This window comes from Silurus aristotelis (assembly GCF_946808225.1).
Source record: "Silurus aristotelis genome assembly, chromosome: 20".
In the NCBI taxonomy this organism is placed as follows: domain Eukaryota; kingdom Metazoa; phylum Chordata; class Actinopteri; order Siluriformes; family Siluridae; genus Silurus; species Silurus aristotelis.
The window spans coordinates 12,578,456-12,594,807 of NC_139593.1; the positions used below are offsets into that span (position 1 = coordinate 12,578,456).

General features: G+C 36.6%; 1 protein-coding gene across 2 annotated transcripts; it reads left to right on the top strand.

Moving 5' to 3' along the window:
* The first annotated feature begins 5,794 nt into the window (after window positions 1–5,794).
* Window positions 5,795–15,951, top strand: caly (calcyon neuron-specific vesicular protein). Of its 2 annotated transcripts, XM_083523165.1 has the most exons (6): window positions 5,795–5,902; window positions 5,979–6,029; window positions 9,818–9,948; window positions 11,004–11,123; window positions 12,328–12,441; window positions 14,317–15,951. In XM_083523165.1, exons 3-6 carry the CDS (start codon window positions 9,820–9,822, stop codon window positions 14,518–14,520), a joined length of 567 nt encoding a protein of 188 aa, XP_083379291.1. In that variant the 5' UTR covers window positions 5,795–5,902; window positions 5,979–6,029; window positions 9,818–9,819; the 3' UTR covers window positions 14,521–15,951. The 2 variants fall into 2 exon arrangements, with proteins under 2 accessions (XP_083379291.1, XP_083379290.1); XM_083523164.1 differs by having other exon boundaries at window positions 5,807–6,029.
* The last annotated feature ends 401 nt before the right edge of the window (window positions 15,952–16,352 follow it).

Consider the following 16,352-nt stretch of genomic DNA (forward strand, 5'->3'; position numbering starts at 1 on the left):
ACTTTGTAAAGTTATATTTAATTATTTTAAAAATATATATTCTGAATTTATGTATTTCAATAAAAGATTCTTTGTCCATTCTCTGTGTGAATTGAATTGAATTGAATTGAATTGAATTGAATTGAATTGAATTGAATTGAATTGTAAAATTTATAATCACCAATTTCTCAATCTACAAAATAATGGGCACATAGAATAGATCTTTAACATAATCGTTCTCATGCTGATTCTCATAATCCAATAATGTTCAGGTGTCTGTATTTACCTGATATAAAGTGGTACATGACATAGAAAGTGCTATCAATTTACTGTATTTACTGATTTCTTAATAATATTTCAAATGTAGTAAATATGTACCTGTAAATGAGAATGTGATGTGTTAAAGTTTATTTTATATATATATATATATATATAATGAGGTGTCCTGCACTTTTACATCTTTAATGGAATAAATAAGGAGATATCAGATCATAAGATTATTGATCAGGAAAAGCTTCACTGAACATTTCCACAGCTTGTTCAGAAGCTGTATTTTTTATGTATGTATGTTTTTCTATTTTAAGGCACCCAGGTATTAATGAATTTAATGGCTACAGTTAAATTACAGCCTTTTTGTTAGAATTATGAATGATATAGTCTATAGTTGTGTATACAAATGTGTGTCAATTTTACCGGGGGGGGGAGAGGTGAATTAAATTGTGGCCTACCAGAGGAGCTTCACTGCACAAATCTCTGGATCTGTACTGAATGATAAAACTAAAATGTGCTGTCTGATGGCTTCAGTGGTAGATGAAGTACACCTTTCCTATAGTTGAGTAAAAGTACAAATTCACTGCTTATATTTTTATCATATTACTTGATTATTCTGCTTTAGTAAAAGTACAAAAGTAGTTGCTTTTTATTTTTTTATTTATCTTGGTATTAAATGTAAAAGTTAAGATCTATAAGAAATATATTTTAATCTTTTATGAAATTTGAAGTTCCATTCCTCCGATCAGGACACCTTTTTAAGGAGAGAGTTTTTCGTCTATCACAGACACACTGTGGGAAAGATCTTACTATTAGGTCTAGTGACTGGTGATCATTTAACACAGTTTATGTGTTCGCTTCAAAGTAGTGAAAAACGGCATGTTTTTCTGCAAAATAGTAAAAAGTGAGTAAAAAGTACAATATTATTCATTATAATATAGTAAAGTAAATGTTTTTAATTACTCTGACAAAGCAAAGATAATTCAATGTGTGAATGTTTCCCAACGGTGTTCAACTTGGTTTTGATTTGGGTGAATGTAAAAGCCATAGCATGAGTTTTCTTTCAAACTCATCAAACCTCTAAATACTAATGCAGTGTGGATGGAAGCACTTCCATCAGGATGAAAATGCTTCATCTTGGGAATTGTATTGATTTGCAGTAACACTTCAGTCAAAAGCGAACAAATAAATCCAAAGTATGCCAGCAAAAAAAATAAATAAAAGTTTCCATTCTTCAGCGGTCGTTTCTTGTTGTTTATTGATCTTTTTTTTATTGGAGTTGTGCGCTCCACTGCTGTCATAGTCCATCCTCTTTAACATTTGCATTTAATCTGAGATGCTTTTCTGTTCACTATGGTTGTAAATTGTGGTCATTTGATAGTGGTACTGCAGACCTCCTGTCAGCTCTGCTCAAACCAGTCATTTTCCTGTATATACACAATATGTGTTTATGGAGATTAATGATCTTAATGCATTAAAGACAGAAGAGTATAAAACCTGTACATAATTTATTTGTTATAGTGGTTTGTTCATACAAGAACGGAGGTTTGACTGAGAATGGAATTAATGCATTGTACAATTTCCTAGGTATTGAATGACAAGAGAGTGTGTGTTTGACAGAGAGATAACGAAAAAGAGATATAGAGATATAGATAGAGAGAGATTTAGACACTGAACTAAAAATATGTAAAGCTGTGTTCAATTTCCCCTGCGAAACTCAGCGAAAGAGATTTATAACAAGGGCAGGTCAAAAGAAAAACTCTTCAGAAGATGACTTTACAGTGAATTTGTATACATATAAATAAAATTACCACTTGCAATGTTTATTGCTGTCTGTTGCTCTATTTTTTTGTAACTAGTTTAATGAGCAAACCACCCCAAGATGAAGTTTCAACCTCTCAACAGCACACATTCTACATTCCTGAGGTTGCAAGTGATTTTTTTTGTTGAATTCATTTAGCAAATTATCAATTTTCTAACCAGTAAATTTGTATTGTTACTGATTATTTAAGCTTACACAAATTAGAAAATGCTAAAAAAAAAAAAACAACCATTTCACTAAAATCACCCAATCTACTCATCCCATAACCCTCCTCTATATGCCTTATTGTGCTGGTCGTCACTGTTCCATCGCTCCACAACCCACAAAAGCACAGGATTGCCACTTCAAGCTTTTTATTGTGAAGACAAAGGCCTCCCCTTGTCTGAGAAACCCATATCCTAATTGATTCTCATTTTCATTAGTCACCACGAGAGGCTTTTGTCCTGTGGGACTGGGCCCGAGCCAGAGGAGGGAAGCTCTCTGTTGCTCTCAGTGTGCTTGACCCGGAGAGAGCTCTCCTCAAAGCGCCAGAGAGTCAGGCTTGCCTTTTGAAGTGTGTCCCCTGCTAACTAAAGGTCAAAATAATAAATGTAAGCCCAATTGAAGCCTGGCGAAGGAGGGGGTCGGGCACAAAACAGCGAATCTAGGGGAGGACGAGTGCACGAGAGGAGACGTGTTGAATTCATTGAGTTGGACGTATCCAAAGACAGCGCAGCACGATTCCACAAGAGAAAGAATGGAAGGTTCATGCACTCAGACAGGGTTGGCTCCAACAGTCTGTGGGTTTTGCTGAGAAATATTTCTCTCTCTCTCTCTCTGCCGCTGTGCCTTTCTCACCCACTTTTCATCCTTTTTCACACTGTATCTATTTCTCTCTCAGCCTGACACTCTCTCACTCTTTTTCTCATCCTCTTGTTCACATTCTACCTGCTTGCCAATTCAGGGTTACATCCACTTTCAAGAATCTCACCCATTTGCTAATCATATCTTCCCTGAGGCATCATTATGGTCAAAAAAAATCTGAAGGAATATCAATTGCTTGAATTTTTGCATGTCTGTCATTGCTTGTCAGACATGCCAACTGTAAGTGGCCCTGATCACATGATTAAAGCTCAAGGAAAGCATTCATATAGCACTTCAGTCGAAGCTGCAAATATCTCAGCCTATTCAAAATGCTGCTTGACATTCTTGTCATTTTACCACTAGTGCATTTGCCATAATCCAAAATAAATAAAAAAAAATTTAAAGCCAAAAACCAAGTCAATTTAAAACGGATGATTACATAAAATTCATTCTTCAAAAGATTTTTGATAAAGTAGGCTTCATTACCAGTAATCCTTTTTTGTTTGTTTGTTTGTTTGTTTCTCATTTGTTTCTTTTTTTAAATCCAACAACCATTTTGAAATTAAATGCAAAGAATAGACACTGATTTTATTCTGGAGTGGGACAACTACACTTTATCTAAGTATAATATCATGTATCATGTAATGGTGCAGCCCTACTTTATAATTGTTTTCTATATAACTAACAATCCATGCAATTACAACTGTTTACTGGCATCTAATAATATATACATTTAGAATGCTGCAAACCCCTGATAACATTTAGAAACTAGTTTGTGCTTTTAAAACTCCTAGGTTGGTTTTGATAACTCTTCAAGAATGCTCTTTAAAGGATATTTGCTCAGAGTGCAGCAGCACACATCCCTACCAGAATAATAAACGACAGCACCAATGAAGGGAACTTGGGTAATCATTATTACCCCTGTCTTATCCAGACTATACTAGTTGGCTAATAAAATCCATGTTGACTACAAAGTCCTGCTCATGACATTTACAGCTCTGGATGGTTTATCTCCAGCATATCTCACTAAAATCCTGAAACAGTATAACCCATGTCGAGCACTTCGTTCAGCTGAGACAGGCGTCTTGAGGATTAGTCACTGCTCAGCTGGTGGAAGAGTTTTTTCTATAATAGTGTTCAAGAGAGAATTATGAGGTTCATTTATTATGTGATCCAGGTTAAAGATGACTATTTATTTGTTAGCTTGTTAGTTTGTTTTAACAAAAAACAAACTTTTTTTTTTTTTTTTTTTGGGGGGGGGGGTTTGTTTTTGTTTTTTTTCATTGCATAGGATTTCTTTACTTCATATGTATATGTATATGTATGTGTATGTGTATATGTATATATGTGTATTTGTACTGCCAATGTCATTTAGAACTATCTTAAGTGTAGAGAACTACAAGGAGTTTTGGAAGTAATAGTTTTGGCCCCCACAGTGTCCTGATCTCAACGTCTTTGAGTCTGTCTGGGATTACATTAAGAGACAGAAGGATTTGAGGCAGCCTACATGCACAGACGATCTGTGGTTATTTGTCCAAAATGTTTGGAAACAACCAACTGTCAAGTTCCTACAAAAACTGTACTTATCAGTGCAAGTGTACCTAAAAGAGTAGATGCAGTTTTGCAGGTAAAGGTTGGCCACACCATATATTGATTTGATGTATTTTGTGCTCTTCTTTTTATTTACTTCATTAAATAATTGGTTGTTAATTGGTAAAAAAAAAAAAAAAAAAAGCATTTTTTCATATATATATATATATATATATATATATATATATATATATATATATATATATATATATATATACATACATACATACATACATATACACACACAGAGAGTATATTTATATTTTTTTTTTTTCCTTTGTATAGATTTTGACTGCAGTCTGCTGTAATTACTGAGATTCAATATATAGTTAGTCATGTGCATGTCTCTCAGTTGTCCTAATTGTGAAATAATGGATCTCAAAATCATATAGCCACTGTTAAAAATGAATCAAATATGAAGAACATGAAAATGCCAATAATGTACGGCTCTTGCGGAATTTTTCTCATGAGTAACAGGCAATTTAACTGCTCCAGGCAATCACAGGGATTCATAAACAACATTTACAAAACATAAAAACAGTCATCATTCCTCCATGTAACACAATGCAGCACTAATAATTAATTAAAACTTAATTTGTGTAATTTGAGTAATTGTGTAATTTGTGTAAATACAGTTAGAATTGTGTTGTGTGTGCTATATATAAACATGTACTATGTGAAATACCTTATTGAGGGGAGAAGCAAAATTATAAAGCATATTATTCCTCATATTTTTAACAAATTAACATTGGCAGATTCTGCAAATTGTATGAAAATTATCACCTTCACCTTACATCCTGGACGTCTCAGCAAACTTCCCACAAGTCTTTTTTTTTTTTATCACTTTTGCACAGTCTATATAACCTTGACCTTTTTCGTGCAAAGAAATTATTTTTTTGTCAGGCATTGTGACATTTCTTTTCCATGCATTGCCATTTTGTCAGCATTATAGGGGAGTATTTTTTTTTTCTCCACCCTTAATTGTGGAGAAAAAACCCTGCTGGCTCACTGACACTTTACTGAATACATTCTGTACATTCAAAAAATATTCTGGACCAATATTGTGTATATAATAAAATTATTCTATTCAATAATTCTATCTCTCATATCTGCACATCTGTATCTACAAGGTGTATAACATTTGTACAGTTGTACATTTGTATATCCCACATTCTGTACACAGTGTGTGTGTGTGTGTGTGTGTGTGTGTGTGTGTGTGTGTGTGTGTGTGTGTGTGTGTGTGAAATTGATTCAAATCATTAACTTGCGCATCAGCTCTCTCTGCGTGGCTGACATCATACGTGAGCGACAGCGCGTTGATGAGTGACGCTCCGCGCATGCGCGGTGCAAATAGACGACGTAGCCGACGCAGCCTCCGCTGAATCCGGCATTGCCTCGGTAACCGCGCTGCTCCGCTCAGTCGCACTGATTTATTCCGTTTTATTAATTTTTTAATCTTGTCCGTTTCTCCTAGAAATATTCGCCAAAAAGGAACGACTACTACCGTTACTGCTACAGGAAGTCGGTGAGTTGATACAATGGAGCGTAATATAAGTATTAACGGCGTGATATCGGTGGTTACTAAGGTAACTGTTATACCGTTCATTTGGTGCCGAGAGGACGTTGCGTTTTCTACATACGGTTTTAAACAAATATTGATATTCGCATTTAATGCTTTTAAAGATAGACATATATTAAATACTAGACATTTTTGGAGCCGTTTGGAGCAAGAAATGGCTAAATTTTTAGTGGCTGGTGTCCTTTGTCATTGGCTCCTGTTTCTGGGATTCAGGCATCGAATCTTGCGTACTAAATCTAGCCTACTAAACAGGTATGCAGTCAGCAGCGTACTCTATTACATACTATTTAGTAGGCTATTATGCATGCGGCTTAGACTGTACTATCCCCCCGTTTTCCTTTTTTTTTTTTTTTATAAATTTTTTAAGAGCTAATGCTGGGTGTTTTTTGTTTTTTACACAGAAATGTCACTAGACAAAGGAAGAAACAGAAAGCCATTGCGTACTATTGCGTACTTTACATGCTCTTAAGTAGGAATATGATTTAATTACCGGTTTGATATACAGATAAATAAGAGTATAGGCCTACTGACTAAACACCTGCATGCTTTAATGAAGACTATGAATGAAGGTTATTTTAAAATAAAACCTTTCGATTTTTATTTAGACTGAACCATGTGAGTGTTGTATCATGTATCCATTGTCACTGACTGTTTGCTTTGGGTTACATTTGTGCTTAATTTATGAAAAGGCCTGGATCTCAAAATTGTGTTATTTTCCCTTCAAAATGCCCACAAAGTCATATATACACAATACAATTTTAATTCAGAGGCTCAGACAGTGAGTTTAAATAGAAGAGGATAAGGGAGGGCATTAGTGGACATAGAAAGGCATTTTGGGAGGCATAGGAGGGTGTGGAAGGGCATTAGGGGCATGGGAGGGCATTAGTGAGAGCATTGAGGGGGCATGGAATGGCATTGGGGAGGGCATGGAAGGGCATCAGAGAAGCAGTGAGATGGCATGGGAGTGCATGAGGGAGGGTGTGGGAGGGCATCAGTGGCATTAGAGGGCATTAGGAAGGGCATTGGGGCTATGGACGGGATAAGGAGGCTTTGAGATGGCATGGGAAGGCATTGTGGGATATAAAAGTGCATTTAGGAGGGCAGTGGCCTTCCTCATCTTAAATGTTTTCCCCAATTCATAAATAACATAAACAGAAATTGGTCATGTACCATGGAAGCACAACTGTATAATTAGTCCGCTGATTGAATCGCTGGCAGCTCAATTAAAAAATCATCTCTGTTGATGTACATGTGTTATAGGAACTCCAGAGTGTAAATCCAGTCATAAATGTAAGCATCATACATTTTATTACTCAGACAAGCGAGACATCCGGACAGATGTGTTTCATATGTGTGAAGCTGGAGGAGGTGAAACCAATCAAACTTTTTTTATATTTAAAGTACATTCAGATTGTGTAGTGTTGAAAGAAAAAAATCCCCAAACAGCTAGGAAGCTGTTTTAGATGTTCCAGCTGATCCATAAGCTCACAGTGAACGACAAAAACAAAAACAGAAAGCGAGTAGGAGTCGACTGTGAGATACATGCTGTCCTATGCTCTTCTACGGATAATGTATCTGTGCTTGTTTCATCCTTGTGTGTGGGAGTGTGTGTGTGTGAGAGAATGTGTGTTCACACTGACTCATAATGACCTGGCTTGAGATGCAGGGAAGTGGAGAAAAACAACATGTGCATCAAATGTCTTTTCACAGAACTGCAGTATATATAATCAGTAGTATATGTAATCCTTCATATAATACAATGTTCGTATATATAGTAGAATTCAGCAACATTGCATCAGAATGATGTTTTCCCGAATACGTAATCTGCAGAATCAATGAAGGATGAAGAATATGCTAATTGAAGTTATTTAAGCCAATATTTTGTGTGCTGTTTTGGTTTACAGATTTTTCTTCATATTGCCAAGAGCTATTTATCAAACTGACATGTGTCCCCTGCTAACTAGTTTTCAATTAACCTTAGCTCACGCTTTAGTAAAATAGCGACATGGGGAGTAAACATGTTTACACGTTTCAATATTTTGATAATTTGTAACGTGTGATATTGGAGCTAAATATAGTATAATTATTTGATGAGTCGCTGGAAGAGAGTCATACTGTGGCAGAAAGATTTTACATATAATCAAGTCAAATAAATGTGTTAAATACTATAGACTGTAATAAATTTATATATATATATATATATATATAAATTGCTAGTTGTTTTTATTAAAGCAGTTTATTATTAACATTTGTGAACATCATCAGTTTACATTTATAAAATACTTTTAAATAAAATGCCAGCCAGGTTAAATAATATATAAAATAATATTTTATTTAAAAAAAATAAATAAAATAGGATACATCAAATTAAAGCAATCAATTTTTTTTAAATATTGATTAAATTGCCTCAAATTAAATTGATAAAAAAAAAATTATAAATCTAAAACTTTAATAGTTTACACTTGTTAGACCCCATTTGGGTAAAACACAGCATACTTTAACAAATGTCTTCATTCCTTTTGTCAGGATTTTCTCCTTTTAAGAGAAATTCTTGAAGCTGGACATAAAAGGCTGAAGAATCCACAGTGCGAGCGTTAGCCTCTTGCCACTTCCTGGTTATGAATTCTTTAGCGTTTTTATGCATTCACAAAAACAAATCTTATGTGTACACGTGTGTACCGAACCAAAAGCCCTGTACCAGAAAATACATGTACTGTTGCTCCGCTAATATACATACATAAAAAAGAAATGCAATTGGTTATAAAAAAACAATTAAAAATGAACAATTTTTATCACACAGTTATTAATGTAAGTATTTTTAATTTATTTTGTATTTGATTACAATGTTGTTTTTAAGTGTTTATTTCTGGGGTTTTTTTGTTTTTTCTTTTGATTTTTGGGGGTTTTGTAGATTACAGTACACATTGAACATGAAACAGCATAAATTAACACAAAATAGCGCAAAACTTTCTAGAACATACAGACCTTTTACATACACAGGGCATTACATCAAGTGCCTGTGTACAAGAGACATTTAGTGCAACAACACAATAACACTGTGAATGTAATGTTTGTATATTTATTGATTTCTTATTTTGTTATTTTTATTTTTCCTTATTTTATTTTTTTATGCATTTATTTATTTCTGGATATAATCATGAGGGGTTGGTTTTCACCTTGTTGAGGTGACCGACATCATAAAGAGGACGTCTTTTCCCGGGTGCCTTGTAGCTCCCACATGGGCCACTTGGGGGCTGAAATTAAATATGTTTAAACATTAAACATACATTTAATCGCAAAATCAGTTCTTGAGTCAGTGTAGACAAATATTGCCTGCTTTATGCTTCAAGCTGTGTAGAGTGTTGAGTGACTGTTAACACATAAGTGGAAAAATCTGTGTGTCTGTTTTGTGTGGAGCAGTTTATAGAGCTGCGTCGTCTTTGTGAAGCCACACTGTGCGTTATGTACGTTTTCTCTGATTATCTGCGCCGTCATTTTGTTGTAACTCCAACTGCATTTAATTTTTTTTTAATGATGAGAGTTTCCCCATAAGCATCGAATCATACAAAGATCAGAGCTAAGTGAGGGAGCGAGCATCACATTTAACACTCTCTCTACTAGTTCACCTTAACATCATAACGCTTTGGGGTTATTAATTGTGTTATGTATCGAAAAACCTTTGGAATGTGTGCGTCATAAAAGTGCACGTGTGTGTGTGTGTGTGTGTTTGCCAGACATGGTGAAACTGGGGAGCACTCTTGGCGAGAAGGTGGAGAGGGAGCCGTCTTTGGAAGATGGCTTTGATAACATCCCTCTGATCACGCCACTGGAGGTTAACCAGCTCCAGAAACCATTTCCCGATAAGGTAAGCAATCACCCAAGACAGCCAGCACATCTAGCACATCTCCGTATTACCACGGCAACTCCCTTCCTCCTCGGCGTATCGTACACATGAGTCCGGAAGGTGCTTAAGGACGGGAGTGCAGTACAAGCGAGCGTGACTGTTTTCAAGCGTTCGAGGGTGTCATGGGATTGTCGGGTGTCGTAGCAGAGACATTGTCATACATAATGCTCGTGAATGCGTTCTGATGCACTCTCTTGTTAAGCGTCTCATGAGGACTGGCTGTGATTTCACACACACGGATGGCGTGAGCAGCACTCGATCTGCTGAGAGAGAATCGGAGCAGAGTGTTTGTATTTCATAGGCAAGTGACTCATTTCTCAGTGACAGTAACGGCCAAAATTACATAGCATTACCAGATCTGTGTGTTTATCATTGCTTTCGTGTGTGTCTTTGAGAGAGAGAGTGAGCGCGAGAGCGAAAGAGCTTTCTGAATTAAACAATATAAGATTTTCTGCCTACCCACTGGTTTCAGTTGTTACTCTTTGGCCCAGAACAACAGTCGTGAAGTGATGCTGATGCATAGTCAGACTTGTTGTTTAATCCTGCACTGAATTGTGGGTCCACAGTGGTACACTGTATCTGCAATGCACTGGCAAAGAATCTGAACATATCGAAGCAAAGTTTTCTATAGGCATTAGCAAGGTGTAAGTGTTTTGGTGACATTTGGGTTTACCGCAGCAGAGAATAGGATTTGCACTAATCAACTGCATTACCAATTCTGTCAAAGCTGCTTATTGTATTGTAAGCCAGATGTGTTTTGTGTGCGAGTGTGTCAGAAAGGTAAATAATGCGAGATGTCATCATTTTGCATCTGCATTCGGATGCAGAATAATTCACTCGTCCTCTCTCAGCCATATTCTGTATTTCATTATCGTTTTACTACTCGTGCCAACGTCCGTAAAAACGTTCAAACACGCCTGGTGCAATGGCGTCTCTGCACCATTCCAAAGAGCTTTTCCGCATGACGGTCTGCGTGCAAAGCATGAATTGTCTTCTTCCTTTCATCATTCCTGCAGGTCATCGTCAAAACAACCACCGAGTATCAGCTGCAGAAGAAGCAAAAGAAGAAACTGTACATGCCGAGCATTAAGAAGTTGAACATAAACCTTTACGATGAGGTGTCAGAGAAGGTCAAGGTAAGCTGACACTGTGCTTTAAGTAAAAAAAAAAAACCTATTTGTTATAAAATAGAAGCAGGTCCGATGTATAGTAGCGCAAGATTGGTATAGCTGAAACAATCCTACTGTAGAGATCATTTTTAATATGCAATCAAGTTTAATATACATGCATTTAGTCCTCATTTGCTGTTATAATGAGCTGCACACTTCTAGGAAGATTTTGGGGTGTGTTTGTGAATATTTGTGGATGTTTTTATCCCAAGAGAATTCAGTAGGGTTAAGGTCAGAGCTCTAGAGCAGGACGATCAAGATCTTCCTCAGAAACCCGTGTAGACCGTATGTTTATAAAGCTCTCTTCGTGCACAGGGGAATTGTCTTGCTGGAACAGGTTTAGATCTCACACTGCAAGGGAAGGGAGAATTTAATGCTGTTGTATCCACATTAAAAATTTTTTGCATTTGGCAGACACCCTTATCCAGAATTACATCCAAGCAGTTGAGATTTAAGGGCCTTGCTCAAGGGCCCAGCATTGGCAGCTCTTCTTGGAAGATGTTTCACAAGATTTCGGAGTGTGTTTGTGTAGATTCAGTCACGAAGGCATTATTAAAGTCAGGTACTGATCTGGGGTGCACTCAGCGTTCCAATTCATCCAAAAGGTGTTTTGTAGGGTTAAGGTCAGAGCTCTATAGTAATAAACCATATCTTCATGGAGCTTTCTTTCTGTACATGGGTATTGTCATGCTGTAGCAGGTTTGGGTCTCCGAGTTCAAGTGAAGGGAGAATTTAATGCTACTGCATCCAAATACATTCTATACAATTATGTGCCTCCAACTCTGAGGTAACAGTTTGGGGTAGAACCACATACAGCTGGAAAAGTCAGGTATTTAAACATATTCCATTCGCTGGATAAAAAAAATAACATTCACTGACGTCACCTTAAAATGTTATTGCTGAAACTGGGTTTTCTATAAATGCCTGTAAAAAACGAATTCCCACGCTCCTATACAAAATGGTGGGGCTGTAATTCATGTCATGTTTCCCCTCTCATTAAATATTTGCATAATGACTTTGGGTATTAATCAGCTTATTTTAATATGCTGTGTGTGTGTGTGTGTGTGTGTGTGTGTGTGTGTGTGTGTGTGTGTGTGTGTGTGTGTGTGTGTGTGTGTGTGTGTGTGTGTGTGTGTGTGTGTGTGTGTGTGTGTGTGTGTGTGTGTTTCAGCTCACAGGCTTAATTCTTATCACCTTGGCTTTCCTCGCGTGTCTGCTGCTACTGGTTATGTATAAAGCTCTGTGGTATGACCAGCTCAGCTGCCCCGAAGGCTTTGTCCTCAAGGTAACTACAGTTTTGCTCAAACTTTTTTTCGAAACAAAAACAAAACAAGCCTTCAGGAAATCTTTACCTCAGACAGACATCCTGCTGGTAATGTAAGCTAGAAGGAGAAACTAGTGTTAGCTCAAAGCGTTGTTCATGTTTAGTGAATTAGCCGCTGCTGTGTTCTTAGTTCTCAAATAAGTGTTTTTATAGTAGATGGTTTTAAAGAAGCCATTAGAAACATTCCTATATGAAGGGTTTACCTCAGAACATTCGTAACAATGCATCTAATAATCTCACACAAAGCTACTGTGTCCTCTAAATACAAGCTACCAGCTTATAGCCTGCGGTTACTTGACCAGCAGAGTAGCATTCAGGGCATTTTCCCTTCCTTCAGCGTAGGAGTGTCAGAATGTCTTTAATTAGTCCTAGCTGTGACTAAACTGTGATTAAGGCCCACGGTAGCTTCCACCTCTGCCCCTTTGAAGTCGATGCCACAGATGCCATTAGCGAGATATGCTAACGCAGTACAGTCGACTTGAAAAGAAGGAAAATTGCCTCTCATTAAGGAGGAATGAGGTCCGCCAAGGCTTGTTGACATGCAGTAGCTTTCAGTCAGAGGAACAACACAGAATCACTTTTAATTTGGCAGCCGTCCATCATCCTTTATGACACGACTATTTCATACTTTTAATAAGTCTGTCAGAATGGCTGTATGTACATTGTTGCTCGCGTGTGTGATCCCAGCTGTAAATTAGCCTCGTCCTGTGTTTCAAAATGAGCTCATTCTTAGTAAAAGTACTCTGGTACTCTGGTCACGTTCACAAAAAACAACCCTAACCCAATTTCACAACATTTTTTCACGAAGGAATCATTACGCCTAGAAGGTTTGATTATATACATATATAATCAAACCTTCTAGGCGTAGTGATTTAATAAACAAAGTGTTTAATTAGAACAGACATTAGCGATATCAGTGCACTATGAGCTTGTATAATACGTTTATCCTAATATTTAAGGTTACCAAATGTATTATTTATTTGTTTGCCGAGGAATGTTTTTCTGTTCAGGATAAGTACCTTAAACACTCACCATCTTTACACTGGATTATACCACTGAAACCTTGAATCAGATTACCACACTCGATATTTCAATGCATTATTGTTTCTATGGTAACAGCTCATTCACAAGAAATTGAATTGCAGACGCTTAATTTTTATACCTCATAACAAAAAAATTAAATAGCTCAAATCATATTTGTAAGAAAACCTACACTGTATTTTTAACAATTTCTATATAGAGTCGGTGCTTTTTAAGTGTTTTGTTTTATCGTATTCACTTGAAAAATTGTATAGGTGCAGTAGTGTAAATGGTAACTAGAAGATATTTTAAAATGTAAATAAATAGGGAGTAAAAATAATAGTATGAAGTATCATTGTATCAGATACAGAATTCTAATCACGTTTATATTGCTGAATTAGACAATGAACACACTGGTCCCCTGCCATGTTTATTATTATTATTATTATTATTATTATTATTAATATAATAAAACCTAATCAGAGCCTTTTTCTAGAGTAGAAAAGGATTAATCATGTAAATATGAGAGTTTTTTCCCCCGTGTGTGTGTGTGGAAATGTAGCAAACCAAATGGCGGAAGAAAAAAGAAAATGTTTAGAAAATTGACAGGTGCTGAGAGAAAAAAGAATGCTATAAAAATCCAAATTCAAGCCGCACAATGTGTGCGTACAGCATGATTATATTGTGCCATCCTGAACAGAAATTAAATCAGATGGTGAAGCGCAAAATGACTCAATCCTTATTAGGTTTCTGCATTAAAGCGTTCTGTTACATTTTGCCATTATGTATAAATGAACATATTCCCTGATTTCGCAGCATAAGCACTGCACCCCAGCTGCTCTGGAGATGTACTACCCGGAGCAGGACGCGGGCTCGAGGGGAAGCCTGTACACCGCCATCAGCCATCTGAACCCAGCTAAGAAGGCTCTCCCTGAGCTCTCATCTCCCTGGCTGCCTGTAATTAACGCCATGAAGGAATCCCAGAAGGCCAAGGGCGAGCCGAGCCACTCCCAGCAGTGAAAGACGGAAAGAGGGGACGCTGGAGGAGGAGGAGCTAGGGCCGAGAGGTTATGTGTATTTTTGTTTGCGTGAAAGAGCAAGTACAGCATTTTACAGGAAGCGTGTACCTGTGTGTGTGTGTGTGTGTGTGTGTGTGTGTGTGTGTGTGTGTGTGTGTGTGTGTGTGTGTGTGTGTGTGTGTGTGTGTGTGTGTCCTTAGCATCCAGAAATCCTGACGAAATCAAGAATATATCGTCTTTAAAATACTGAAAAGCCTTTTGAAGTCAGCAGGCCTCTCTGAGGAATCTTCCTTAACTTATACTTGACAATACAAACGCTATCAGCTTTTCACAAACCCGTCTCGGTGTATTAAATCCAGCGTAGATATTAGCGACTCATTCTTTAGCTTTCACGACTTCATTGTGCTCTTGTGGATTCATTAGTTTTTCGCTTCGGTGTTTGTGCTTTTCACCAGTTCCACCTCTCACTCGTTTTTAACGTGAAAGTAGCTTAGATTAGCAGAAAAAAATAAATAAATAAAACATGCATGGCGTGTAAAATGTGCTCTTCAGAAAAACCTAACCAGGAAAAAAAATCAAAAATCATTAACCTATAAATTTTTTTTCTAAAAAAATCAAAAATCATTAACCTATAAATTTTTTTTCTCCTAATTACATTTTGCTTAGAACATGTGATCAGTTCTAGAAATATAATAAAGCTAGCAAGCCATGTTTTGCTTTATGCATAGACAAGACTTTATACCCATGTAGAGATCGCTATATAATCACAGGCTGTTTACATGAAAATGAACAAATTGCTGAATGTAACGTGAAAATACAAAGTGAACAGGATTTTGATATGTATTTTATCACTTGGTGTATTCCGTTTTTTTTTTTTCGTTTTTTTTTTTTTTGCACACAAATGGACATTCCACGTCAAATTCAAGCCACCAGCAACTGTCGACATATTTCATTAAACATCCTGTTCGAGAATGTGAAACCCCAAAACGAAGCGAAGGTGTCCTCGCAATGTATGTATTTAAAAGGATGCCGCTATGAATGTGCTCACTTTACCATCTCTGAATACCACCTGTACAATATTCCCCCCACACTTTGTTTTCATTGTACCGAAAATGATTTATTTATTGTTTATTTATGCATCAATTTTTTTTTATTTAATAAATAGCTTTTTGAGTATTTATTTACTGTAACTACTGAGTTAAATGTGTTACTTTGTGGTATATTATTAAGCTCGAGATTTATTTTCAATTTATTTTCATACTTTTTGGTTGGGTATGTATTTTTTTACTGGAACAGAACGATTAGGTGGAAAATTCTTTTGAAGAAGCAGCTACTGATGTTAATTCTCGACTATTAAGTCATGTGTATATGTGGCAGTCTGCTGTTATTAACTGGCTTCATCTTATGGAAATAAAGATTTCAGTATTCAGAACCTTAAAGTCCAGTTGCTTGTTTTTTCTTTTTTTTTTTAATTAGAACACCAAACGGTGTTATTTTAAGCCTTTCAAGTCTGTTCTTAGAACTTGGCATGTCTTTCTCACCACTAATTAACATGTGCATTAGCATGCAAATTAAAGCTCATGTATCTATATGCAGTGTATTGGTGATGTACCACACAACTCCATGCTTACAAAATGCCGCAAAAGGGTTTTAAAAACTAAACAAATAAAGATGCACGTGTAAATGAGACCAAGTGTGTGTGTGTGTGCGCGTGTGCACACGTAGGTATGTGCGAGAGTGTTTGGCGAGCCTGCTGTGCGTCTGTCTGCATCTCATTTACACTCCCACATTTTTCACACCACCACCTTGCACTCTCTGCTCTATAATGAAATC

Excerpts from the sequence above, each read along its gene's own strand:
- caly (XM_083523165.1), top strand. The coding sequence starts at position 9,820 with ATGGTGAAACTGGGGAGCACTCTTGGCGAGAAGGTGGAGAGGGAGCCG. Across the intron at positions 9,949-11,003 it reads AGAAACCATTTCCCGATAAG|GTCATCGTCAAAACAACCAC; the intron begins GTAAGCAATCAC and ends TCATTCCTGCAG. Across the intron at positions 11,124-12,327 it reads AGGTGTCAGAGAAGGTCAAG|CTCACAGGCTTAATTCTTAT; the intron begins GTAAGCTGACAC and ends TGTGTGTTTCAG.